This window comes from Podarcis melisellensis (genome assembly GCF_964234715.1).
Source record: "Podarcis melisellensis genome assembly, chromosome: 1".
NCBI lineage: Eukaryota > Metazoa > Chordata > Lepidosauria > Squamata > Lacertidae > Podarcis > Podarcis melisellensis.
Window position 1 is genome coordinate 27,617,941 of NC_138528.1, and position 27,926 is coordinate 27,645,866.

A 27,926-nucleotide genomic window follows, 5' to 3' on the forward strand; every position below is an offset into this window, starting at 1 on the left:
TTCCCACTCTCCATCCACACTCAGCATTCTGTGCCTGCTCAGTCCCTATTAGGATATTTTTGTGTCCTTCCTCTTTTTAGGGTTCTCCCTATTTAAGGGGGTACTTTCATAAACATTGAGGTATCCTTAAACCTTCTATACCTTCTAAATAAGGACTGGCATTTGAAGAATGATGGAAAAACCCACAGAATTTTTTATTAGCACCTTACTCTCAAAGAAACTCTCCATTAAACTTGTTGAGGAAGACAGCATTGGACAATAGTAAGCCTCAATGGCTTGACATGAGATCTACTTTATACAGTGGAAGGACTAACTGCATTCCAAATGTATTCCAACATGTATTCATGTTTATTTATAATATATCTAGTACCCTTTAATACCTCAAACCCCTAACAAATGCAATTCTAAAAATGTTTTGCACTTCCCTTTGACCAACAATACAATTTGCAAAAGATACTAATTTCAAACTAAATAAACTCTTAAACCAAAATTAAATGAACAGCAGACATAGCATTAAAGCTTGTTAAAGTAGCAGGAGATTGTTATTCCTTTTTTGCAACAGGAAAACCCCCCACAAACACTGCAATCCCATACATGCCTACTTAGAGGTAAGCCCCACTGAACTCTAGCGCTTACTCTAGAGTAGACATGTGTATGATTGCATGCATGGATTTTACCCAGCTGAGTCATACACCCTTCAAAGCCAGTGGACTTAAGCTAGTTATGACTAACTTAAGTCCATTGATTTAAAGGGGTCTACTCTGAGTATGACTTACTTGAATACAACCCAAAAAAGTTACTATGACTTCAGACTAACAACCTGGGAAGCCTTTCACTGTTTTCTGCCTTAAAGACAAACTAAAGGACACAGTCTCCTTTATCTAAACTAAGCACCTATTGTGTAAAGATCCTGATTACCTGAATTTTCCTGGCTGCCCTTCATCTACCCACATGGTATTCACCTTATATAAATAACAATCTCCTGTCATGTCTACCTGAATTTCTGATTACAAGAATAAACTGTATACCCCTGAGATGAAGTTAAAACAAGAAGTTGTAGCTATCCTGGGGGTTGCACTTAAAACGCAAGTCCATTGCTTGCAGCGCTACTAGAGGGAAAGGTTTCGAGTTTTGTTTGAAATAGAAACAATATAGCCACAGAGCTGGGGCTTTTCCTAAGGATGGCTGGCATTGGACAATGCTATTTTACTCTTTTCCTTGGACAGTAGTTGCCTTGTCATTACGTAGTTAATACAGTTCATATAGCAGAATCCAATGCTGCCATTTGGGGGAGAAGAAGGCGATTCTCTCCAGTTTTTCTTTCCTTCTGCAGCCCCCTGCATCGCCTTCTAAGATGCTCTTGAAAGTCTACCAATCACATGGAACAGATTTTGGGGAGGGGAGCACAAAGGCCTGCAACAGGAGTCAGGAAAAAACACCTGTCCTCCTCTCATATTAACATATAAGTCCACTAGATCAAAAGCTGCTTTGTGAGCAGACAAGCTTCATTTGATTCCACCCAAATTTATTTTTAAAAAGCATTTGCAAATTTGCCTCTGCTATAAAATTTCTCCATATAAGCCTTCTCCAACCCATGCCCTGCCCCCAGATTTTTGGACTACAACTCCCAGCAGCCCAAGCCAACATGGCCAATGGTCAGGAATGATGGGAGTTGTGGCTCACAATATCTGGAGAGCACTAGGTTGAGAAAGGCTGCTCTATAGTTTGGTGATTCCTAATGCAATTAGTGTCGAGAGCTATTGCTAGATGTTTTTGCCCCTTTGTGGAATTTCCTCTAGGAAAGATTGACAGGGGAAAAGGAGGTGGGAGGAGAGAGGAAGTGAGAGAGTACGAGGAATTAGAACATCTTACGAACAGAGAACAGAATCACACGACACTAGAACCATGGATTCCAAGACACAGTAACATGACAGATGGACACAGACAAGACAGAAGATTGCTACCCAAGGAGACTGGGGAGGGAATGAGGGAAGCAAAAAGACTTAACAAATCAACATAAAAAAAAATAATATAAACACTGGGGCTGCTAAAGTAGCCAATGGTATTTGAAGAAATTATCCAATAAGAAAGTCAACTATATAAGAAATTAAATGGTTTAAGAACGTAAACAGCTATCCTCCCGGCTCCCCAAAAGGTACGCTATAGAATTGCTGGGTTAGTCTGAATGCGTCGCTCTGATGAAACAAGATGGTTGTCACTATAGCCCATGCATTAGTCAATGGAGGTCATAAATGGTTAGTTATGTCAGCTAATAACTACTGCATGCCACAAAAATGTGCTTGCACGGACCCCAAAAGAAATAAATTCAATGCAACAGATATTCTGCACTTGCAATAAAATTCTTTTTATGCCATCAGCTGTTTGTATGTGAGGAATGGGTTGGGGTCTGGAGGAGGGTTTTTAGAGGGACTTCCCCCCTATTGTTACATTTCTTTCTTTGGAAAAAAAAAAGCAAAATATGTCTACCAAGAAGGAGAGAATAAGACACTCCACAGAAGCAGAGGAGCAGGGGAGAAAGAAGGGGGATAAAGCAGAATAAAATAAGGGAAGGTGGAACAATAATCTTCATTCTTTTGTACACAACTTTCTTGGGTGAATTTTTTTTTCAATATGGAAAATTTGGAACATTTAGGATGGCAAGAAAAGATTTTGTTGCCTTTGTTTGATTGCAGATCTATATCTTTCTTGAGTGGACCAAATTCTTATTTCATAGGACATTCTCCAGAAATAAAACATAAAACTTCAGCAATGAATTTCAAATTAAAGAAAAAAATGGCAGCATGGTGCCACATGACCGAAATAATAATAAATAATAATAATAATAAATAAATTAAAAGCAACGGTCAACCACCAAAAATTCATGCGGCACAAGATGAGGTGAAACGACACAAAATGTTCTTCAAATATATACAGTGTGTATATCTACCAGTATAAGCACAGAGTTAACCATAGCTATGTTGACAGATATACCTGTATATTTTTTCTCCCTGCCCCAGCCCTCCCCAAGGATAACTTGTGGATGAAATTATCATTAAAAATACTTAACATAAATTAAAGGGGGGAATGCTCTAAAAGAAACCTTGACATGCTTTGTACACTAATTAATAACAATATCATGCATCTCTCCACATTAGTGGATGACAGGATTAGATGAGGGCATGAATTTCTGTGTAAACATGTGACTGGATGATGAGGGCTATTGCTAAAATTGGTTTTTCATTATTCTATAACACACATATATATATATGTACACACACACACACATATATATATATCGTACATAGTGTACATATAGATATCAAATCCTTGAGGGGGCTTTTGGGGCTTAGAAAGGAGAAGGGTCAGTACAATAAAATCAAACCATAAAAAACCATACAAATTAAAATAAGAGGGACCTTATAAGGCATCTGCATGAACAATCAGTAAAACTTGCTCTTTCTTTTTGTGTGTGTGTGGCATAAGAAAAAAATGCATGTAACTAGGAAGTTCCATTCAGGGACGGCCCTATCGTTAGGCCGAGTGAAGTGACTTCTTCAGGTGGCAAAACCAGGGGGAAGAACCAGCTGCCACATGGCTGTTCTTCCTGAGCCTCAAGGCTTGCACCTTTATGTATATAGAGCTGTAGCCTGTCCAACACCCCATAACTAGCCAACAGAGTCATACCTTGGATCCCAAATGCCTTGGTACTCGGACGTTTTGGCTCCCTAACACCGCAAACTGGTTTGTGAGTGTTCCGGTTTGCAAACGTTCTTTGGAACTTGAACATCCTAAAGGGCTTCAGTGGCTTCTGATTGGCTGCAGGAGCTTCCTGCAGCCGATCAGAAGCTGAACTTTGGTTTCTGAATGTTTTGGAAATCGAACGGACTTCCAGAACGGATTTCGTTCGACTTCCAGGGTACGACTGTGCTGAAATTAGAGCCACCTGCCAGTTCAATCCACTTCTGTACATGGAATGGCAGGTAGGGGACACTATCCTGTCCTTTGCTGTAGAAAGAAAACGGTTTGGGGCTGGCCTTGGTCCCATCAAGCAGTCTTTGTTGCAAGACAGCCCTTGTCTTTGCAGTTCTGGCCCTCATCTCAGCCTATGTACATCATTGGAGTTTGAGCAGAGACAACTGGCCATAGACGGAAGAAGCTCACTGCTTATGCGGCCTGCAAATTCTTAAAAGGGCAAATCTGTATGTGCGGCTTGCAGATGTACCTAGCATTCCTCTGATTTCACACATGTTTCGCCTGGCACTCGCACTATTGCTGGCATGTTTTAGTGCAATACACTTTGGACCTTCTTATTTTTGTGGAGCTTTGCTCTATGCAGACGCTTGTTAGGAAAAGCCTGCTGGCTTTATTCAGTGGTGTGTCAGCTTCACCTTATCAAGCTTCTCGGAAGAATAAAATATACTGACATTTTTGTTCTGCAACAAACAAACAAAATGCAGGCAGGGATTGCTGTCAGGATGATAAAACTAAAGTCAGCATACATGAGCTGCGTAAACACTGGGGGCAAAAAGAAGGCTTAAAACCATAGCTAAGGAGTAATGTTATACTAGATTTTGCTTCTGTCTTCTTGTTTTGGTGAATACGGTAAGGACACCAGGCTGCAGTTTTATTCTGGGTTTTTTTGCTTATCTGTGTTAATCTGAAAATTACCAAATAACTCATCCACAATTACCTTTTGCCCCACGCTTTCTAGGCACGACACCATGTTTTAAAACTCTGCATCCGAGCCCTTTTTTTTTTTTTTGCCTACCCATTTTCCCCAGCAAAGCCTGCTCTTTAACACTGAATAGGAACAAATAGCAATTTGGGTTTTCTGTGGATTGCCATTTGCTCTGGTTCAGTGGTAAAAAGTGGGGTGGGGATGGACTGACACTCAGACACAGTGTTTTACAATTCAGACCTGTGCTTTGAAATGTGGCACAAAAGGAAGCCTAGGTGAGTCCAAAGAAGCTCTGGATGCACATGGTGCTTAAGAACATCAGAAAAGCCTGTTGGATCAGGTCACCGCCCCAGCTAGTCCAGCATCCTGTTCTCACAGTGGCCCACCAGATGCCTGTAGGAAGCCCTCAAGCAGCATCTGAGCACAAGAGCGCTCTCGCCTCCTGTGGTCTCCAGCAGCTGGTATTCAGAAGCGTTACTGCCTCTCACTGCTACCATTCTGCTGCACTATTTGCTCCCCAAATCAATTCACATCCAATGGAAGGCATTGCTCCATGCACTGAAATGAATGGAAGAGCCTGGGCATTCAGGAAAGTTTGCACATCACAGTGCATAGGTTTTGGAGCAGGTCAACGGTCTGTACAAACTTACCCTTGGGTGAATTGAAACACAGTCAATTAGCACTTCCATATTTAAGGCTGCACTCTGATGCACACTTACATGAGACATAAGCTCTACTGAACACTGTGAGACTTACTTCTGAGTAAACATGCATAGGATTATGCAGTCAATTTCTGTCTGTATACTGGGAGAAGAAATGAAAAAGTCTCTCCATTTACGTAACACTCAGCCCAACACAAAGGCCTCTCACACTGCATTTTAGCTCTGCTTTGATCTCAGAAATATAATACAGGGCTTAGCTGTGAGCCACCCGGAGGTAACAAGTCCACCTGGATTGCATAGTGTTGCCAGCCACCAGCTACCTGTGATCAAGCAGATGTCTAGCACAGTTGGGATTAAGCCGAAACAGCTAGGTAGGGCCATTTCTCATTTTGGTATTAAAAGAGATGATATAATGATTTTTGGATGCAGATAAAATGAATTCAGAAACTCAAGGATCATTCTAAAAACTCGTGGGCAGCTATCACAAGGATTTTTTCCTCCCTCAGACAATGAAATTGGGTGAATTTCCTGCTTATTTTTTGAAGACAGCAAAGTGGACTAGGACCACAGGAGTTCTCTACACTACATTGCATTTTAACCCATTGGTTTTCGCCTCAAGAAATAACTGCTGTCCCTTAAGTCATCCAGGGATAATGGATAAGAGAAGCTGAACGATAAAGGAAGAGGATGCCTTCTATGTTAAATGCAAATTTACTGACAATCAGCGAAGGGGATCATAGGAAGTGGCTGGAAGGTTGGTTAATTCAGCTGTTTGCTCCTGAGCCACCTGGGAAGAAACTTTGCTGCCCAAACTCCTACAGCAGTAAGGGCAACATCAGATGTGCAATTCTATGCACATAAATTCAACAGTGTTCACTAGAAAACATACTCTGGAGGTAAGTGTGCATGGGAAGGCAGCTAAATTATGTTTTTCCTTTTGGGCTTTTCAGTGTAATACACAATGAGGAAATTAACCAATCTCCCCCATGTCTCTTGAGCTGTTTCACACTTAGAACTCATGGGTCTCAAAGCAGAAGAGAAGGGACCACAGCTCAGTGGCTTTGCAGAGAATCATAGAGTTGGAAGGAACCCCAAGGGACAGCTGGTCCAACTCCCCCTGCAATGCAGAAATCCTGCCCACCACCATGCCTGGGTGGGCTCAAAACACCAACCTTCTGGTTAACAACAAGACACACTGACCCATTGCTGTGAAACTGAGGGAGCTGAGTGCATTTGTCCTAAAAGGAAAAAGATGGGGATGGGCGGACCAAAGTGCTAACAAATTTATAACATTTAAGACAGAAAAAGAGTGAAAGGAGACACTTCACCAACTTAGGAGTAGTTGAACAAAGCAAAACACACATTGGCAGTAAAGCCTGGTCTCATTTGATGTTCCTTTCAGTTCTGTGGTTCTACGGCACGACCCCTATGTTTCCAAACGGCATCTTTGTGGATGAAGAGGCATTTTTCATTTTGTAGCAGCCTGCTTCATTCACTGATGCCACATCTCAAGGTTCTGTGCCACTGCAATTCATCACCATGGAAGTAGCTGTGATATTGCCTTCACAACAACTCTGCAGGCAATGGATAAGAGGAGCAGATTGATAAAGGGGAAGAAAGGCTTCTGTTTTAAATGCAAATTTCTTGGCAATCAGCAAAAAGGCAGTGGGTAGGAGAGTTTAATGAGGTCCTAAAAGATTAGCAGAGGAATTTGAATCAATGATTCCTAGCTGCTATTTAGAATACCAACTCTGGTGCTTTTAGCACTTTCTAAATGAAACAGATTGCTTATCACCAACTTTTGCGGGGCAGGGAGCAGGGTTGCAGCTTGGTGTGGTTGTGGCAGATCAGGGCCTCTTCCCAGCTCTGGTGCACCTGGGGGAAGAGCGCCACTTCCTCCTTCCCCTGTTTCACTGAATGCTTGGGCTTGCCTACAGTTGGAACCATTCAGAAAAGCCAGAGTCATGGCCTGATCTTTATGTGATGGGGCTGCCCAAGGTTGAGTGGGTAACCCCAGCAGAGGACTTTGCTATGGAAGCATTCGGCTGCCCTATTTGGGGCCAGGGAGGATTTTGCCTCCAGACATTTAGGCCCATTTGGGTTTTTTGCCTACCTCGTAGTGACTGTCACAACTTGATGGCAGATAAGGCATTGGGCTGGATCCTTAGTCTAAATGGACGGGGGTGGGTACCCTCCTCCACTCCAAAGGATCAGGGTATCCCCTTAAAGGGACCCCGTGAGGATGCATCTGTCCTGTCACCCCAGATGGGGTACAGATGGGCCATGGCACCCCCTAAATGGTGATCCTGATGGGGGGAATCACTCTGATTTTATGTGCATCATATGGTGATCCTTAACATTGATCAACCCTGCCAAAATAACCAACCAGCAAATGGGTCGGTTGATTCAGGATACACACCCAATGCCTTTACCAAAACCTACTGGCATCTGTAACCCAGAAGTGTGGTTGTGGTTGTTGATGATGATGATAAAAAACAAATGCATAGATCACTTCACAGCATGAAGTCATTGAAGCAGTTAATGTATCTCCTTTGTTACCATGAACAAATCTTGGCTACAGATCACCACTGAGGCAGAAAGACTTTAACCACTATCCTGGGCTAAGACAAACCACACCGTGCTGAGCTAGACAGCCTGAGGAAGTGCTATTTCCTTCTCAGCAGCCAACAAGTTCACTCGTTCATGTTAAGCCATAGTTTGGCTTGGTGTCAAGTGTGAATGCAGCCATCGAATGGATATATTTTGATAATATATTATCAATCACCAGTGGCTGCTGCAAGAATGTTTATGTTGCTATCAGTAGCTAAGCAGGCCAAAACCTTTGGCTTAAAGAGCCTAAAGGACATTTGATGGAAGAAAGCAACTCTGCCATTTTCTTAGACTGATCTGTGTATCAACTTATTCTTCAATTCATAATGTTATGTTCCTCTAAGTTTATCATGGAACTTCCCAGGTACATGCAAAGCCACAGTGGTTCTCATTACTGCCAGAGCAAGTCCTACCCCTAAAATGCAAGCAGAATATGAGGGGTGGAAGAGAAATGTGAAAGCACTAGCCTTGGGTGGCTTTTATTATTATTATTGTATTAATCTGAAACACTTCAGGGTACTATGAACATAACCATCTGATGTTTGGATTTTAGAATTTTTTATATAAAAAAAATTAGCCTCTTCAAAATAATAAAATCACCCCCTTTTTAAAAGGAAACGAAACGAAAATAAAACAAAAGTAATAAGCTTGTCTACGTGTTTCACTTTTAAGGACAGATTCTCATAAAAATCAATTTTGTACACAGAAATTCAATGAAATTCTGTTCTCTATTATAGAAATGCTTAACTCATGGCAAGCTTTGAAATAAAATAAAAATAAATACTTGGAAGAATTAGTTAAAAATAAAATAGACTGCAGTTGCCTGCTGGATATTAATACTGTCATATCTATCCCACCAGAAGAAAAGCCATCAAACCATCAAAATGTATCTAGGGTCGAAGGGAGAAATCGAGTCGGTTTCAAATTGCCACCCTAAGTTTTGACCGTTCAGTGGATACATTTTGAAGCATCGCTGCTGCAGGTAACATGGCACAGCTTAGTATTTTGGAATGACTATGCTTTAGTCCTTCTCAAATTGTTTGGGTAAATAGAGTGGGCACACCGCCATGTTAGCCACATTCAAAATCCCATGGGCACATGGAACTTTCACGGCATATTTTCACATCCATCAAGAAGAAATCAATGACAGATATGACAATAGCTGCATGCTGGGTTTTCTTCTTCTTTTTAGTCAGTAGCCCAAACTTTTAACATGCCAGAATAAATGCCACTTTCCTTCTCCCCACCAGGGCCTGTTCAAAAAAACCCACTACAAATATGTAGCACAATGGTTGGTGACCAACTGAGCAGGTACTGGTTCCAGAACGTTTGTTTTCCTTCGAAGATGGCTTCTCCAAATGATGACATATTTGTGTCTTGCTCCTGCCAACTCCATGGGATTGGATGCTTGGCTTTATGCGTTTATATCGGATATACAGTTCTACACATATATACATATATCACATATACATATATAGGCGTACATATATATGTATACATTCACACACATATATATATGTAGGCATTGTTAACTGCAAAATGAAATAAGAAAGCAGGCGGAATATAAGACTGACCTGGCTTACCTACACTCTGCTCACATTCAATGAGGTCTTCGTCATCATTAGAACATTCCGCTGAATGGTCTGAGGAAATGAGGTCATCTGTTGTCTGACAAGTGAAACAAGCACAAGGAGACAAAAAGAAAGAACCGGTGATCAGACAAAAAGAATGGCAATCCCAAGTAGATGAATCTGCAAACAGGAATACAATTGAACATAACTACTAAGCATAGGTAAAAAAAGGTAAAGGACCCCTGGACAGTTAAGTCGAGTCAAAGGCGACTACGGGGTTGCAGCGCTCATCTCGCTTTCAGGCTGAGGGAGCCGGCGTTTGTCCACAGACATCCTGTTGCCAGCATGACTAAACTGCTTCTTGTGCAATGGAACACTGTGATGGAAACCAGAGAGCACAGAAACATAGTTTACCTTCCCGCCGCAGTGGTACCTATTTATCTACTTGCTCTGGCATGCTTTCAAACTGCTAGGTTAGCAGGAGCTGGGACAGAGCAACAGGAGCTCACCCTGTCACGGGGAATTGAACTGCCGACCTTCCGATCAGCAAGCTCAAGAGGCAAAGTGGTTTAGATGACAGAGCCACCCACATTTCCCCTACTAAGCATAACCATAAGCAACAGAGAAGGTGCACCATCAACAGCAAGTATTGAGCTATAGAGAATTATTGCCAACTCAACTTGGCTTTGCCACAGATGTTTTGTCATAGCACATGCCTGGCTTCATATGCCTTTTAATTCTTGCCATTATTTACTTTAACACACACATGCATATCCTACCAGTTGTTTTTTTAAAAAAAATACTGTGGTGCCACACAACGTCTCCCATTTAAATTTATAATATTTAATGCTTCTGAAGTGCTTCTGGAGTAGTCAAAGTATTTCAGAAACCATTGTGACAAAGCGTGTTCTCCAATAAATAAGAGCACGTGTTGCGGTGTGGGCCGCCGGGTCAGCCCTCTTGTTGCCAGACAGGTTAACAGTTGTTGCCTGGCATTGTGATTGGATAACCGGGTTGCTGGGGCAAATTGTATGTTGCAAATTGGGTGGGTGGAACCATAGTCTTTAAATATTGGTGCACTCTGGTTTCTCTTTCTCTTTGCAGAGTGCATCGGATCACCCGCCCACCCGCCCTCTTTTCTGGTTGACCTTGCTTTGCCTGTCATGGGGTCGTCTGCCTTGGCGCAGGGGCCTAGTAGGAATTTTGCCATTTGGTGATTGGCTGTGCCATTTGGTTTTTGCCTACTACTCAGCAATTCGTCACAACTTGTAAGGTTGCGGTTAGGCATTGGTTATAATATGCTGGTGGTGGAGGGGTCAGGATAGGCTGTGCCCGCCCCTCCTATTGCGCTGAAGGGAATTCTGTTAAAGGAATCCTGGGGCTTGCCATGATTCCGTCCAATCCCTGTCATGGGACCAGGGCCGCCCAATCCCTGTCATGGGAATCCTTGTCATAGGACCAGGGCCGGCAAGCTTTCGGGGAGCTGCTGGGGTGAGCGGCGTGGGTCCGACGCTTAGCTCAAATGACCCCAAGTTTGACTTTCCCTTCTACTGGCTACCGATCGGACCTCGGGATGTCAGTTCTGTCCCAGGCGGGGGGACAGATAGTCATAACCAATGTCTAAACAACCACTCACTGATTTTGTATTTTAATAAAGTTGTGGCCAAAATAGTGCCCAAAAACTAAAATTACATGTTATGTGTGAAGTTATTTGAGGGGTGGCCTGGGGACCTACACATGCAACCCTTCAAGTTTGGTCAGTATTAGTATCCTCATATTACAGAATTTCAGTGACATCAGAAACACTGCTTGGGGAAATGGTAGGGATGGTTGCAGGTTTTTGTTGACAAATAAAAGTTTGGCCCTGTATACACAACATTTATGTTCTGTAGAACTGCAATATGTACTATGCTATTAGGTAATATAGATATGATATAATCCTATTATCAAGACACTGCCAGAATGAATATTTTGCGCAGCTAATCCTTCTGGTCTGATAAAAATGGTGACTGTGGGCCAAACTACATGCATGTTAATCATGCAGTTTGCCTATGAGTACATGATCTTTTTTTCTAAAATAGCCAGTCTGCCCCTGACTCCAGACCTGGACCTTTGGAGCTGCAGATTGGAGCAAACTGCAGGTTGGGGACAGGTATGATTTGAATAGGAACCACAGTGGAGGGCAAAGGTTCCCTGCTCCCATGTTGGGCAAGGGCTGTAGCTCAGTGGTAGAGCATCTGGTTTGCATGCAGAAGGTCCCAGGTTCAATCTTTGGCATCTCCCAATAAGACTGAAATCCTGGAGAGCTGCTGCCAGCCTGTGTTGGTATCACTGAACTAGATGGACTAGATGGACAATAGCCTGACTTTGCATAAGGCAGATTCCCATGTTTCTATAGTTTGGCCATGTGCAGTTAAGCTTCTGTTAATAATAATAATAATAATAATAATAATAATAATAATAATAATAAATTTCTTATATCCCACCCACCTGACTTGGTTGCCCCAGCCTCTCTGGGTGGCTTCCAACAAAATGCAGCATCAAACATCAAAAGCTTCCTGAAACAGGGCTGCCTTTTGATGTCTACAATAAATTGTATAGTTGTTTAACTTTCTGACATCTGCCAGGAGGACATTCCACAGGATGGGTGCAACTACTGCAAAGCCCTTCTGCCTGGTTCTCTGTAATTTCACTTCTCTCAGTGAGAGAACCACCAAAAGGCATTCAGTGATGGACCTCAGTATCCGGGCTAAATGATGCAGGTGGAGAGAGGCTCCTTCAGGTATATAGGCCCAAAGTCATGTAGGGCTTTAAAGGTCAATACCAACGTTTTGAATTGTGCTAGGAAACGTACTGGGAACCAATGCAGATCTTTTAGGACCAGTGTTATGTGGTCCCGGCAGCTGCTCCCAGCCACCAGTCAAGCAGCTGAATTGGGATTAATTGGTGGCCCCACGTAGAGTGCAGTGCAGCAGTCCAAGTGGGAGATAACTAGAGCATGTACCCCTCTGGCGAGACAGTGGCTAGGGAGGAAGGTTCTTAGCTGGCATACCAGATAGAGTCGGTAGACAGCTGCCCTGGCCACGGAGTGTAGACTGAACAGGCCAGGCAGAAAATTGCCTTCCAGTACATCCACATAAAGCCAAACACTCAGCCCAGCTAAATTCACAAGGATGGATTCCTGTGCAATGTTAACGGAATGGTCAGAGCACAGCAGGTAGGGTCAAAGATCTGGCTCAGAAAAGCTGAAGCCACATCAAGAGCATCTGTGGCCCCAGTGAATTGCAGCACATGTTCCTTACACTTTCCAGCTGATAATCCCTTTTTTTTTTGCGGCTGCTCTAATTAACGAGCAGCATGTACCACAGTGTGTTAAGGAGAAGTGTAATGGCATCTCTCCCCAGCAGCAACTCCTTCATGTAATTGCTGCAATTAGTAGAATTACTAATGGAGACCATTAGGGAGTGGACACAGGCTATATGGCTCTTGCACAAGGCTACCAAATTACCCTGCCCTCAGCAACATGAACTCAGAGCTAGCACATGGAATTCTTTTCTCTTTCCTCTTTCGCTCCTGCAGGCATCAAAGGTGTGTGGTCTCTGTAATAAGAATTCCTGAACTGGAAGAAACCAATACACTGGAAAGAACCAATTTTGAATTGGCCAGCTTGAGATACCATGCTTGCTCTTTTCAGAACAGTTTTCAGAATCTGCAAATACTGATAATGCAGGAAGAAAGATGAAGGCTAGCTGCAGCAATCTCCATCTTCTATGTTTTTAATTATGCATACAGAATTATGTCTGTCTGTCTATCTACCATCTATCATCTATCTATCATCTATCTATCTATCCCCTATAATCTTTCTGTGTTCTCACCAGCTAAATTACAACCTATGAGGTAAACCATATATTGTATTTTATCTTGTCTCTCTCTGTGTGTATAAACAAAAAAAATACCTTCCTTTCGTGCATGCACACGAAAGCTCATACCAAGAACTAAGTTAGTTGGTCTTTAAGGTGCTACTGGAAGGAAATTTTTTTGTTTTGACTATGGCAGACCAACATGCCTACCTATCTGTCTCTGTGTATACTGATAAATTATTTTCTGATTAATCACCGGGAAAATCAAGTGGACTCGGAATTATGGAGACATCAAATTGGGAGACTAGAACAGATGCATAGCTAAAAGAATTTAACAACCTAAGTGGTAGAATGGCTTGGCACATGAAGAATGTTTTAAAACAGTGTTGATGAATGAAGGGCTTTGATAGGGGCAATCTGACCAATGCCTAAATGAGGAACCTATGAGTAGGAATGGAATACTATGTTAGGGAACCAAATTTGCTTAGCTGTCAGGAGGAGCAAAGCAAGAAATATGGTGAAAGGTTGTCATCACGGGGGAAACAGAGGGTGGATCTACACACGGGGGGTGTGCTATAAATAAGTCATAAATTAAATCATTAACAAAAGAAAAAAACCTTATGTAAAACGGCATAGAAAAGTTTTGTGCTCTACAGTGCCATCTGGTGTCGCGTGTTTATAACACATTTAAAATGCTAGTGGTTTTTTTTTACTAATGTAGCTGAGTCCAGAGGCTCTGGGAAGCCAGTGAGAGACACCCAGAGATGGTGGAGGATAGGGAAAAGGGGATAAAAGGACAAAGGCTAAGATCAGATGGATACAGAAAAATAGGAGAAACTAGGGGGGAGGCCACAGCTCAGTGGTAGAACATCTGCCTGCCTATGGTTCCTAGAGCAATCCCTGCTGAGCTGGGAATGTCCTCTGTCTGAAGCTCTAGAGAGCCACAGTGTGGACAATAATGAGCTAGATGGACCAATGTTCTGACTCTATATAAGGCAGCTTCCTATGCGCCTAGAAGAAGAAGGAACTATGTAGGTGTGGGAGAGAAGTGGGTAGAGAAGTAGACCTGGGGTCAGACCAATACATGAGGAAGCTCATCCAGGCTTGCAAGCTAAAAGATCATTATTCGTAAGAACCAATAACTTCGTTTCTTTTTTGTTTTCACTGGTAGGCCTTATAGGTCTACATACATATCAGGTTGAGTATGGTATGACAATGCATCCAATTCTGAAATATTTATATTCAATTTTTCTTTAAATCTCAGCGCTGGAATTACTCAGTCCTGTGTTAATAGTTGTAAAACTAAAGGCAGGTATTATAGTAAATGCCAATAAAATATGCCCCTAGACAAAATACTTTTCATTTGTCCTCTAAAAGAGCTTTTGCCACATTTATAATATTATTTTTATTCTCCCTCTGCTTTGCCATTGTGTTTATTGAAATTGACTTGGTATCAAACTAGAGCAGGAGGAAGCTGAAAGGTCTGCATCTAACCTTGAGGATTTATGGACATATTTACCTTCAAATTCCCTCAGTTTCACAGAACTGCCTCTAATGAATTATTGTTTCTGTAATCACCACCTTCTAATTATTCACTCGAAGGGTTTCATCAATCTTGCTTTTGGTGAGGGTCCTGCATCTGTGTTCATTACTATACATCATGGGCATGGCAAGGAAATTCTGAATAGCATGGCGAGATGTGGTCAGGACAATTACATACCCTCTTCCCTTTTCTGACAGCCCAAAGTTGGAATTTATGCTCCATATCCATATCCTTTGACCCTCTGTTCCACATAAAATGGCTGTCTCTGAAATCTTCCACAGAGAACAGTCCCTTTTCGACTACCCCACTCACTCGCTGTGCCATGAGTTGATGGGCATTAAGCACAAGATAAAATAAACCCTGCCACAGAACAGCTTTATGAAATTATAAATAACACATCCAGTGAATGATGGAGTTCTCATTTTTAGTGTGAATGGAAAAGAGAAAGGCCTATAAATATTGCCCTCCCTCAGTCAGAGAAACTGTGCCACAATATGTTCCTGATGGCTGCCTCACATTCTTTAAAAAAAAATGGGGCTTACATTCTCTTAAAAAAGGTTCTCTAAACCCCTCATTCCTTTTTACCATGCTTTGGAATGAAAATAGCATAGGTTCCACACCTCCAAGTGTCCCGATTTAAGTGGGTCATCCCGGATTGACAGAAGCTACCCCATTTTGGCTCCTTGGCTCCGGCCACACCAGAGCACGGGACCCAAAGACGGGTGCAAAACCTACCTTGTCCCTTCGCGTCGCTACTCTTCCTCCTCCACCCATCGCAGCAATTCCAGAAGCTGTTTTCCGGAAATATGTCTGCTGAAGTGGAGGAGGCAGAGGTGGAAGGTAGAAGGTGTGGAGAACAGGTGGGTGGGGTAAGTGAAGGAGTGCAGAGATGGGTCGAGTAGGGAGCGCTACAATCAGGTAGGTAGGTGGGTGAAGGAAGGAAGGATCGCCAAAATCAGGCAGGTCCCAATATTCCCCTTCCAGAATATTGGGACATATTTGGTTGCAGTTCTACTAAGTCTAGTCCTACTACATGTTACATTTAATGTTACTTAGAAACTGGGCCCAAATATTCCCTTGGTTGTGCCATGCCACCTGAGCATTCCATTCCATCATGCATATCCTATAAACACCATGCGTATCTGGATACGGATCTTAATGTTCATTTCTCTGAAACCGAAGTAGGTAATTGACACAGGACATCTGAAAGGTATCACTCTAGGCAATGTTTGATGAAAATGTGGGGATGAGAAAGCAAACGCACACTGCCACACCCTGAACCTTAGGAATTCTGTATTGTGCTGTTAGTTGTAGAAGCATAAGGGCCAGTCGGTGGCAATGTGCAGAGAGGTTGTAGGTTGCAAGTAGGAAATGACCTGTTCCAACATGGTGTCTTGGCTCTCTCCTAATCCTACACATCCGTCATATCGACTTTGTTTTCCTTTTACTTTCCCCGTAAGTTTTACCTGAACAAGAAACTCCAAAACTTCTCTTTAGAACATGGCACTTGGTGGAAATTCTGCTCCCCTCCACTACCAAACTACATTGCTGGTTTTAGTTTTGACTTCATTGCAGCTTCTTCCTGCCTTTCTTTCTGTGCTGCAGCCCATGCATCATTTTAAAAGCAAGTAACATCAATGAGCTTATGCTCCTCATCCATCTGACAGCAAGTCTATTCAGAATGTGATGAAATGCTGCTTTTCAATGGAAGGAAGATTCGTGGGAGTTGTTATACAAAGGCTGGCTCCCCCTTTATGTCACTTTTAAAAAAAAACCCATTGAAAAATGGCAACAAATAAGTGATGCCACTGATATGTTAGCAGGCTAATGTGATTTTTGGCTACATTAATGGAAAGAGTTTCCAAGTCATGCCGTGTAATAGTTTATTCTGCACTAGTCAGGCTTCATCTGAAGTACTGCATTTAGTTCTGGTCACCAAACTTAACAAAGGATAAAGACAAACTCCAAGGAGAGAAGTGAAGATCACAGTGGTATGGCAAACAATATGATGAAAATTTGAAAGAATTGTCTAGCCTAGAGAAGAGTAGAGTCAGAGGGGATGTGAAAACGCCCTTCAAATACCTGAGCAAACACCCAGGGGGAAAGGACTAGATTTAACAGCCTTAAGTTACAGGAGGGTAGTTTTTGGCTGAACTTCTTAACCAAAAGAGCAATTTGTCAATGGAACTAGGTACCAGAAACAGTAATTCTGGGCTTTCATAAGAACCTAACAAGAGCCTGCTAGATCAGGCCAATGACCCATCTAGTCCAGCATCCTGTTCTCCCAGTGGCCAATCAGATTCCTGTGGGAAACCCCCAAGGAGGGTTCAAGCACAAGAGCACTCTCTCCTCCTGTGGTTTCCAACAACTGGTATTCAGAAGCATTTCTGCCTCTAATTGTGGAGAAAGGGTATAGCCATCATGGCTAGTTGCCATCAATAGCTCTCTCCTCCATGAATTTGTCCAATTCACTTTTAAAGCCGTCTAGACTGGTAGTGATCACAGCCTCTTGTGGGAGTGAGTTCTATAGTTTAACTATGCCCTTCAAGCTGTGAGCTATCTGTTGGGATGATCTAATCCTGCATTAGACTACAGGTCCTCTCCAACTTGATAGTTCTGTGATTTACCCCTTTTTACATAAAGATGCACAGTAGTTTTAGATTTTATCTTGAGCATCCTTTGCTGTTGATAATTTAGCCATGTTAAATTATCTACATCCAGGAATATCAGTGTTCCTTCCATGCATTAATTTTCTACTCTAGTAAATTAAGAGACTAGATCTTGCTTATCATAATGCCACAATTACTTATAACAATGACATGATTTTAATTTTTTGATTGTAAGGGGAATGGGGCATCTGGAATGCTCAGGTGGCATGACAAAACTGGGAAAATATTTGGGACCCATTTCAAATTATAATTAAACTTAACATGTTAGTAGGACAAGAACTGTAACCTAAGCTATTGTCATCCCAAAGCTCTGTAGACATACAAATTACATGGCAAGTTGGAGCAGGAGTTCATATTGAATTTTTCCTAATATATCTAAGCACTTTTCTCTAAGAGAGGGTGTGTGTGTGTGCAAGTAATTTCCCCAATGAAATGTATTTTTAAAATATTATTTAGTCATAACACTTTCCCCTTAATATATGCTTTTTGGGCGCATTTTTGGGTGGGGGAACTAAACTGCAAAATTTGAAGAAGTGCAAATTCCAAAAGAGAGATGCAGAAAGTAGGACTTACATAGGTTCACATTAAAGTGCAAACCAAAGGATTTTTTCCCCATCCTCAAGTCCAGGGTCCTGTTTCCCACAGTGCCCCAAAGGATCCTTCTGCAAATCCCACAAGCAGGACATAAGTGCAGAAGCTCCCTCCCACTGGTATCCCACTGGCATTCAGAGATAGTGTGGCTCTGATCCAATTTACCATCACAAGGACTATTGGTAGTTTTATCTCTAGGAATTTGTCCAACTGAGCTTTACTAAGTTAATGTCACTGTCTGACAAGGTACGTCCTCTAATAGCTACAATGAACCTCCATGTTGGGAGGCAGTAAACCCCTGAACACTAGGGCTGTTACCTTCATCCCTTGCTTGTAAGTAGTCCAAAGGCATCTGTATTGGGGGCAAAATGGTGGATTAGAGAGGCCCTTGCTCTGACCCAGCAGAGCTCTTCTTCTGGGAGTAAAAAAACAAGCAAACCATTCCCCATTTCTCCAGCCCCTCAACAGAGTAGCCAAGAGAAATACCAAGGGCAGAATTCCTGTCATTCACATTTCTCTTTAAGGAAGGCAGTCACTGCAAGAGGTCTCATCATGGGAACAAATTATCTCTTATAAGCCCAGGATCCTGATTAACTGGAAGCCAATCATTAACCAGCATGCCCTTCATTCACCACATCAACCTGAGTTAACAACAACAAAGGAACTATCACTCCATCCTCTGAAAAACTCCCACCCCTTACATTTCCTGCGTATGTGATCCCTGCTGGACGTAAAAATGGAAACCACACTTGCTGCCAAATTATATCATTAAGTAGGGTTCACAATGGGGCTACCTACTGTAACAAAATCAGCCACTCAATCATTACCACAGCAGACAAGAGATTAAATAACTAGCCCCACAAGTTTAAAACGGGGAAGTAAATCAGCCTTCGTTTCTGCACTCCATCTGTGCATCAAGCAAGTCTTGTATCAAGTGTTGTTTTAAAAGAGGGAGAGGGGGGAGGGATGCACTGCAAGCTGGAATTAGCCTTTGGGCACTACAATTGCAGAACAGATTCAGTAGTTCATTACTGCTGGAAAAGAAAAGCCACCCGCTTCTGGATCACATTGCGTGTCAAGTATTGAATCATTTTTCGTTCTGAGCCCTGAGCATTCAGAAGACAATGGAAAGTGGGGGCAGGGATGTCAGGCTTTCTGGTGTCCGAAAGGTCCTCCCTTCTGTTTAGAGCAAGGAAGACAAGGAAATCTAAATAAGAAGGGACTGCAAAAAAAAAAGGGAGGAAGAAAAAGAAGGGGAGGATTAATCTGTCTGTTGTTCAAGGCACCCTGACAGAGGAAAGAGGAGTATTGAACCACAGCAGCTTAAACCAAACTTCAATGTACCTTCCCAAAAGCAGGAGGGATGTAATGCTATGTGGTGTTCCGCTGATAAGCAAATCCCTCTAAATCCTTTCAATTTATTTCTTGGCCTGAAGAAATTACATATTATTTAGGGGCTAAATAAATAAATAAAACATACATCTCTGGGAATCTAGATTGCTTGTTTATTGATTACACACATTCGCTCTGCCTCTAACACACACAAGCAGATATATGCACACACACACGCACACACACACACACACACACACACGGCTGCATCCAAACCGACTTCAAGCTTCTTTCTTTCCTTCTTTAGACATAGCTTAGCAGCTCCTGATGTGATTTAGAGCTGGATCATGTTCCACCTACAAGCCGGAAAAGAGGCTATGTGGCTCACTCCTCCCTCCCTGCCCCTTTGACCACTGTAATGGTTGAATTTAGACCTTATGGATAGCATCTGTAGTGAGATATGCAGAGACCTAGACAGCTTCTGGGACCTCAGTGCAGTTGATAGCCACATACTGAATGATGCACTTAACTGGCAGAAATGAAAAAAGAAGATGTGCCACCAAGTTATTCATGCTACTGCTATAACTACTTCTAGGTAATGCTACATATACCAGCTCAATGTGAGCCAGTATGATGTTGGAGGTGGGAACTGGATTTTGATCATGGAGTCATAGGGAGAGGTGGCTTCAAAAGCTGGCTTGGAATAGCTTCATACTTTATGGAGCAAATACAGCAGTTTAGCATGACTGAGTCAGGGTTTTCCGATGCAAGTCCTGCTTTAAACTTTGAGTTTTCTGCAGAATGCCACTGGAAAGTCAATATCTTTATAGTTTAAAAAACATACACACACAAAAATCCTCCGTTACTACAAAATCTAGGCTTCCAACTTGGCTTTCAGCCTGAGAATCACACAGGTAGGTGGGGAGAATTGTTATCCTGAGATTGCTGGGAAAAGTGGATAGGAAAGCAAAAGAGATGCTTCAAGTGTGACCCAGGCACCTTTATGATCACTAGTGCAACATTCCAGGGGCGCCGACTTATAAAAAATATTGGGGGGGCAGGGGCCCATACCGACTTATAAAAAATATTGGGGGGCCCAAGACCTCCAAACCGCTGCTGCTGGGGGAACGAAAGGGGCGAGCCCCGGGCTGCCCCGACCTTAAGTGAATCTGTGAGGGCCCGCCCTTTGCGGCAGCCGATTGGCTGCCGCCGTGGGCAGTGAATATTAATGAGCTAGGGGGAATCCCCGCTTCTTGCGGGGCTGACGCCAGCCCCGCGAGATTGTTGATGGGTCGAGAGCCCGCAACCCCACCCCCTCTCTAGATCGGGAGTGGCTTTGTTTTAACTCATTACTGAATGTATTTTAAAAGGTAACTATCGTCAAACAAGGAAAATAAAAAATACCAACATAATTTTGTGATTTTACAAAGCATAATATAACTAATAATTTTCTTAAATTAAATTTTTGAGGGGGCTCGGGCCCCCTAAGGCCCCATGGAGTCGGCGCCTATGCAACATTCTGCAGCTGAACACAACAGGGAAGTACTCTCTGGCTAGAAGGGGATTGCAGGCTTGCTGGCCCTGTGACCCCAAGGTTGCTGCTGATCCACGGATCACTGAAAGCTGAAAACATGAGAAAGCCAAAGTCCCAGGACTTGAGCCTCACTCGCTTAGCACAGGGCGGTGTGGATTTCTGAAAGCCAGAGGCTCATCTAGCCTAAGAACCAGCATCAGCTGCCCTTTCAGTACTCAGCCTCCAGTGGGAGAAATCAGCCTCCCTGCTTGTTGTGTCAGCCCTGTGCTTAATAACTGTGTCAGAAGAATATTTTTCATTTACAATCTCCTTCTTTGCTGGAAATCAATATGTCGTTTTGCTGGCATGTTTTGCCCCAGTCTCCTGGACATCTTTATTTAGCTTGTCTTTTCTCTCTTCAAGAGGAGGGAACCGTGTTTGATTTTGTTCTCTTATTGATTAGATCGTTCAGAGAGAGAAATAAATAACTAAGTACAGTGCAGTGGCTTTAATGGCATCTTTTAAGGCTTGGGAGCTCTGTGACGCATTGGCTCTTTTTCTAATGGCTGAATTAAAAGGCACCGAAATCTATAAATTTAGGTCACTGTGCATTAGAAAGACATAGGCAGTCATATATGCAGTTTGAACCAGTGTGTACCCTCCCCATGTCTTCATTAATATATATTGGGCCTATATTTTTAAATAACAGAATTTTCTACCATCTACAACCACTCCCCTTCTTCCAGCTGAGCTGTGATTATAGTGCCAAACACACAATGTGCCCTGTCTTAGTAATGGCATTAGAAAGGTCCCTGGGGAAGACAGGCAATGGTTCTGTTCAGATGATCATATGTTGTCTTAATAAGCTGAGGCATAAATGAGCCTTGTGCCAGTGCACAGAACTATTTTCCTCCCATCCTCTCAGTGCCCCTGAATCATAGCTGTCAAGGTTTCCATTTTTTAAAGGGAAATTCCCTTATTCCGAATAGGTTTTCCCTTAATAAAGGGAAAAGTTGACAGCTATGCCCTGAATACACTTAAACATAGTTTCCCATTTCATCTGAGCCTGAAAACTATGATTATCAGCTCTGGAATAAGGTTGAATCTTACAGCAACTTCTAACCATAGTTTATGATCTTGGCATGCTCCAATGCCGGCAACCACAGTTTCCTGGTTCAGATGAAATGGGAAACCATGGTTAACAGAATGCTTGCAGTTTGCATATTCAAGCATGCCAAGAAGGAAGGAGAGAAATGGTTGCATGCCCGAGCAAAAGGCTTTTTCATTTTACATCAGAAACTGAGCATTCAAACCAGGCCAGGAAACACACTCCCTCAAGTTTCAACTGTGGCTTTGCCTGCCATCTGAAAAACAAATATGAGCCCAACGCTGCACTGTGCATGCAAAGCTCAATGTGCAGATTGGAATGGCGTTCTCCAAATTACACACTTCTCAAATGTCCAGAATCAGACACAGTTCTCAGCTCAAATGACATATGAAAATGTGTTCAAAATGCATAATTTTAGGGAGGAAATAGGTATAGGATTGGGTATGTTCAAATATGTATTTACTGGTTGTGTTTTTTGCATGTGTGTTTAAATCACGTGAAAGGAGCACAGATCAGAAACAGACTGATTTGTCCATTCCTAAACCTAAACAGATGAGCATAGAACTGCAGCTTTATTCTGTAAAGTGCCATGATTTGGTTTTGAGTCTGAATTTGAGCACCCAAAGGGGGCTTATTTTCACACAGTTATCCCACTCCAGCGCAATTTAGTGAGGCCATTGTCCCATTTAAATTAATGAGGCGTAAGTTAGTCATAACTAAATTGTCACAGTTCACCATGTCTAAGCATAATTAAATTTCCCTGTTTTGGGGCCAGTGCAGAAGATCTTCTAAAATCGTGTCCCTGTATTATTTAATCATATGTATTTTATTTATACCCTTCCCTATCTTATGGGCCCAGGAGGGCTTCCAGCAATATAATCAATCCAATGTATCATAGTCCCCCCCCGCCCCCCGTTCCGGGAAGGAATCATTATCCAAAGGCCTTAAAGCTAAAACCGTTCAAAAATCAAGAAGCCATACAACATCAAACAATAATATAATAAAATAAACTCCACTCTGAAACTCAAATTACGCAACCATCCAGAGGACTTGGTTGATGATCAGTTTTAAAATAAACAAACAAACCCCATAACCAGTTTCATCAAAAGCCCCCTAGAATTGAGGAGGGGGAAAATCATAGAACTGTAGAGTTGAAAGGGACCGTGGTGATCATCTAGTCCAACCCCCTGCAATGGCTGAATCTTTTGCCCAGTGTAGGACTCAGACCCATGACCCTGAGATTAAGAGTCTCATGCTCTACCAACTGAGCTAGCCAAAAAGTTGGTAGGCAGGCAGGCAGGTAGAGTTAATGATGACCTTCTTTGAGCAGAGAGTTCCAGTACCCTGAAAATAACCCTGCTCCTTTGTTACTACCAGCCTTGCTTTGGAAATGTTGAGTTGTTCTTTGCAGTAATGAAGAAAGGTGGAAGCTGCTGTAAGCTAACAACAAATGTTTTATTTATTTTTCACATAGAACAGGGTTGCCATATTTCAAGAAGTAAAAAACCAGGACACCCCAAAATTGTTGAGCTGTTTTTCAGACAAACCCCAAAGTTGTTGAGCTTTTTACTTCAAAAACACAAAAATGTGATTTTTTATTTTTACTGACTTGCCTAAGATGCAGGACAAAGTGCCACCTTTCAGAAATTCCTCCAGATGTCAATTCTGCCATTGAAATCCAGGTAATGTCCGGGAAAATCCAGAAGTATGGCAGCCCTACATAAAAGACTTTCCTCTTGAGCCACCTCCTCCTGTTTCCCTCTCTGCTTTGGCCACATCCCTTCACTCTGTTCCTGCCAGACCAGCTCTTAAAGGAGCCTTACTCCCACAAATGCGTCCAGGCATAAGAATTCCCAAAGAGGACTCAATTCCAGGTAATGTCTAAGACAAGTGCTTCTGGCGAGTGCCACAAGAAGTATGGTAGTTACCTCTTTAGGCCACCCATCCCCAGTGTGATGCCCTCCAGATGTGCCTTTGAAAAGTAATCGGAAACTTCAACTGGCTCAAAGCTGCAGCCAGATTGCTGAGCAAGGCTGGTTATAGGGAGCGTACGACTCCCTTATTAGAACAGCTCCCCACCAGGATTTGGGCCTGAAGGTCCAATGGAAAGTGTGAGTGCACAGAGTGTCATTTGTAAGCAAACACATTTTTTGATAATGCGCATCATGGCTGAGCATGGGGCACATCTGTTAAGGCATCAGTGTTGGCTTCTAGTTCCGCTGCTTTGTAGAGCTTGAGCCTATATAAGGTAGTCTTAACTCGGATCTTAAACTGGTAGGTTTTTAAAAAGCACTGAATATGTGTTTCAAAGTTTAAAGTTTTAAACAGAGTTTTGCTTTGTTAGCATATATGCAACGTATCCAACTTAGTTTTTAAAAAGTGGTTTATATACCCCAACACTAATGACTACTATCAAATATATGGCATAAGAATTATCAGGTGTTGCTGTGTGGAACTTTTCATCCTGGTATAATTGGGGAAGAAATATCCTATGTGGAAAATAGTTCCCAGTGCCAAGACTGCTTTATTTAAAGTTTATGTGGTAAAGAATTTTATTCATAAAACAACATAAGTACCACAGCTTTTAATAAATGTGCTTTAAAATGCCCCTTTTAATTCTAGTGTTTCAAAGTTCCTCAGAGTCCAATAAGATAAACATCTACCTTTGAATATTCACCATAATGCACAGGCAGGCTGCTTCTTCCCAGACTTAAATCTTAAACAGAACACTATGCTGCCAGCTCAGTTTATCATTCCTTGCACTTCATTCACTTGCTCTGTACACATTAACACACTCCTGGGACACAGTGTTTAAATACCTTCACTCTGAGGACAGACACATTAGCATCCAGGGTGGGTCTCCAAACACCTTTAAATGCAGAATAAATCCTTCCTAACTATCTTTGCATGCAGGAGGCAAATTAACATATGAAACTATTTCCTGAAAATACCTTTACAGATTATACCCCTCATCAACATATAAAACACACACTTTGAAAGAAGGCTTCATAGGTAGCCCAGCCACTCATGAGCTGAATGGCAGCTCTGTGACCTCAACTGCATAGTTGTGCCCTTGAGTGCAGTGTGGGGTTTATGTGTGTCATAAATTACCAGTACGAATGAGCTGATCCCAATCAGGACTCCAGGATGGGGCATAGAGACCTTCAACCATTTGCCCTCAATGTGGTCCCAGTCTCATACCTGGACCCATTCGTTTCAAGTTAAAGTTCCCCACCACCAGGATCCTTATTTGTAGAGAGGGCACTTATCTGTAGAGGAGAAAACAACCCTTCACTGAAGCACAGAACTATACAGCTACGGTCACATGTTGTTTGGCCCACACTTGAACCTTAAGAAGAATCTGTTCTTGGTTTATTTAGAGATCTACTAAGGACAAGCAGTGACCATCACCAAGGCCAGAAAAACTCAGGATTTCTGAAAGGGAAAAAAATGCAAGAACTAAGATGAAATTTACCAGGTGATAATTTTATGTGGATTATCTTTTCTTTTTGCCACTCTGAAAAATAGTCCTATTTTGCCAAACATGTTCTACCAATTCTGCCATTCTCTCCAACCTGGAATGACACAACCTTTCAGTCATTATGAGGTCTGAAAAGTAATGGCAGGACTGCCATCACAAGAAGTCCTTTGCTTGCACCTGCAGCAAAACCACACTCACGGCCAGCGGTGGTATTAGACGTGTGAGTGGAGTGGAAGCAGAGCTCGGAGGGAAGAAAGATGTAGAGAGCAAGTGAGGATGAATTGCAGGAGGATGGAAAAGGAAGGAAAGGAGGCAGGAAGGCAGGCAGGTGGACAGATGGACCAGAAGAGGGGGAGATTCAACCTCAATAGCCATGGAGGAAGTCACTGGGAGAGTGCAAAAGGAGACAAAAAGCAAACTTTTGGATTTTTGGGTCCATGGTCTCTCCTGGCTTCGGGAGATACATCTCCTTGCCAAGGACACAAGGGCCCCAACAATACAGCTCCGTGCAAAATGCTGAATACCTGCCTATAAGAACCTCACTCCTTCTGGGGGATCTTGGTTTTTGATTGCATTGTACACAAACATCCTATTTGTGCATTGCTGAAGAGAGAGAGAAAGGTGGGGGGGGGACACAACAACTTCAAATTCCACTTCCTTGGCTGCTGAATGAGTAAAGAATTTTATGGCATAGTAGTATTTTTTGATATATATATATATAAACTTCCAGCATAAAGCACACCCAGTGATCTAAGTAGCCTGTGACAAACAGGAATCAAACTTTGCCACTCAGTAAGCAAATGTTCTGTGCATAGCAGGCCATGTGAACATTTATTCCATGGGGCTCCTCTGCAGCCCCTACTTAACCAGAACATGTGCCCCCTGCGATGGTTAACAAGGCTATTTTCCTTCCTTATTTATTTAGTTCCTCATTGGATTTTATTAGGTGTAGTAAAGACAAATCAGTTCTTTTTGTGTGCACACATTAAAACAAGGGGGAGGGACCGTAAAAGAAATAAAATTGATTTTAACAGCCCAATAGACACTCAGCTGGAATGCACCTTTCAAAGAGAGTGTTAGACCAAAGAACATGAGTGGCCTTAACCACCATCTGGAACATGCTGAATTCTTTTTTTTTTTTTAACCCATTTATAAAGCTCAAAATACAACCCAAGTGAAGAGACCTGTGAGTTCTTTACAGCCTGCTTCCTTGTGGCAGATTTTGCAAAAGTTTGTTTTACTGGAAAAGAATACTTTATAAATGCCAAGGTTTCTTAAGAATGAAAAACAGGGTATGCAGTGAGTTAATTTTACACTGTGAGCAGAACAAGATTATCACCGCCATACCATTGCCATGTTAAGCTAAATTGGAAAACACAATATAAGGAACAACTGTGTAATGTCCAGGTGTGATAGATTTGCTAGCTTCCAACAGTGCTTTTCTTTTGCAAAGTGAACAGAACAGAGTGAAGTCCTTGTGTAGAACTATAAGCAATTCTGATCATAATTTTTTAGCCATGAAAGCTGAAGCCAGCATCTTCTGTCTGCCAAAGGAAAACAATACCAATGTCATTATAAAATCGAGGTGCTTGAATGTTAAGGAGAATGGAGATAAGAAAGAAATAGCTGACAAGTCATGGTGGATTCCTAGCCATTGTCCATATAGACCCTACAGGTTCGCTTGGATCATACGATGCGCAGCATTTGGCAGAGAAGAAACTCTGCAGTTTGAATGTACCAGGATGACTTCACGTCTCAGCAGTTGCAGGGAGAACTGAACAAATTGGATTGCGGGTCCCAGCCTCTCTGCTCTACCTAAGTTTTCTACTTACGTACAATGTGCAAATGAGTGAAACAAACGCTAATATCTGACACTGCGGAGTTGTCGACAGATGTCAGCTCATTAAGTTCCACTTGCTGGCTCCCTGCCACCTTGCAGACATACAACATAAATTGCTTTTTATCCGGCATTCTTTTCCTGTGCCTCAAAGGAGCTTGGGTAGTGTAGCTATATTTTTATCCCCTCCCCCAGTAATTCGGCTCCCTCTGTAAGTTGCCAACCCTTTTAACAAGGTGCAGGATGTGGCTTCGTTAGCTGCCTGCAACTGGAGATGAAGATCTGAGAGAAAAGAAACATGCCCTCTGTTCAGCACCAAAGAAGAAAATGGTGGTGATGGAGGTGGGGGGGGGGATGAATACCTGCATTCTGTAAATTTATTCAGAGACACCAAATAGAAGGGGAACCTGGATATTATTATTTAATATATTTTAACCTGCTTTTCATTGCAGTATGATATCAGCAAAGGGT

General features: G+C 42.3%; 1 protein-coding gene across 26 annotated transcripts in view; it reads right to left on the bottom strand.

Moving 5' to 3' along the window:
- Nucleotides 1-27,926, bottom strand: part of NRXN3 (neurexin 3) — a 1,185,406-nt gene that overhangs the window by 35,283 nt on the left and 1,122,197 nt on the right. For 19 of the 26 annotated variants that reach the window (XM_081908654.1, XM_081908650.1, XM_081908647.1 and 16 more), the window contains one exon: nucleotides 9,525-9,618. In XM_081908654.1, the coding sequence (XP_081764780.1) occupies nucleotides 9,525-9,618 (94 nt within the window). The remainder of the gene's footprint in view (nucleotides 1-9,524; nucleotides 9,619-27,926) is intronic. The other 7 variants (XM_081908656.1, XM_081908667.1, XM_081908655.1 and 4 more) reach the window with 1 other exon arrangement.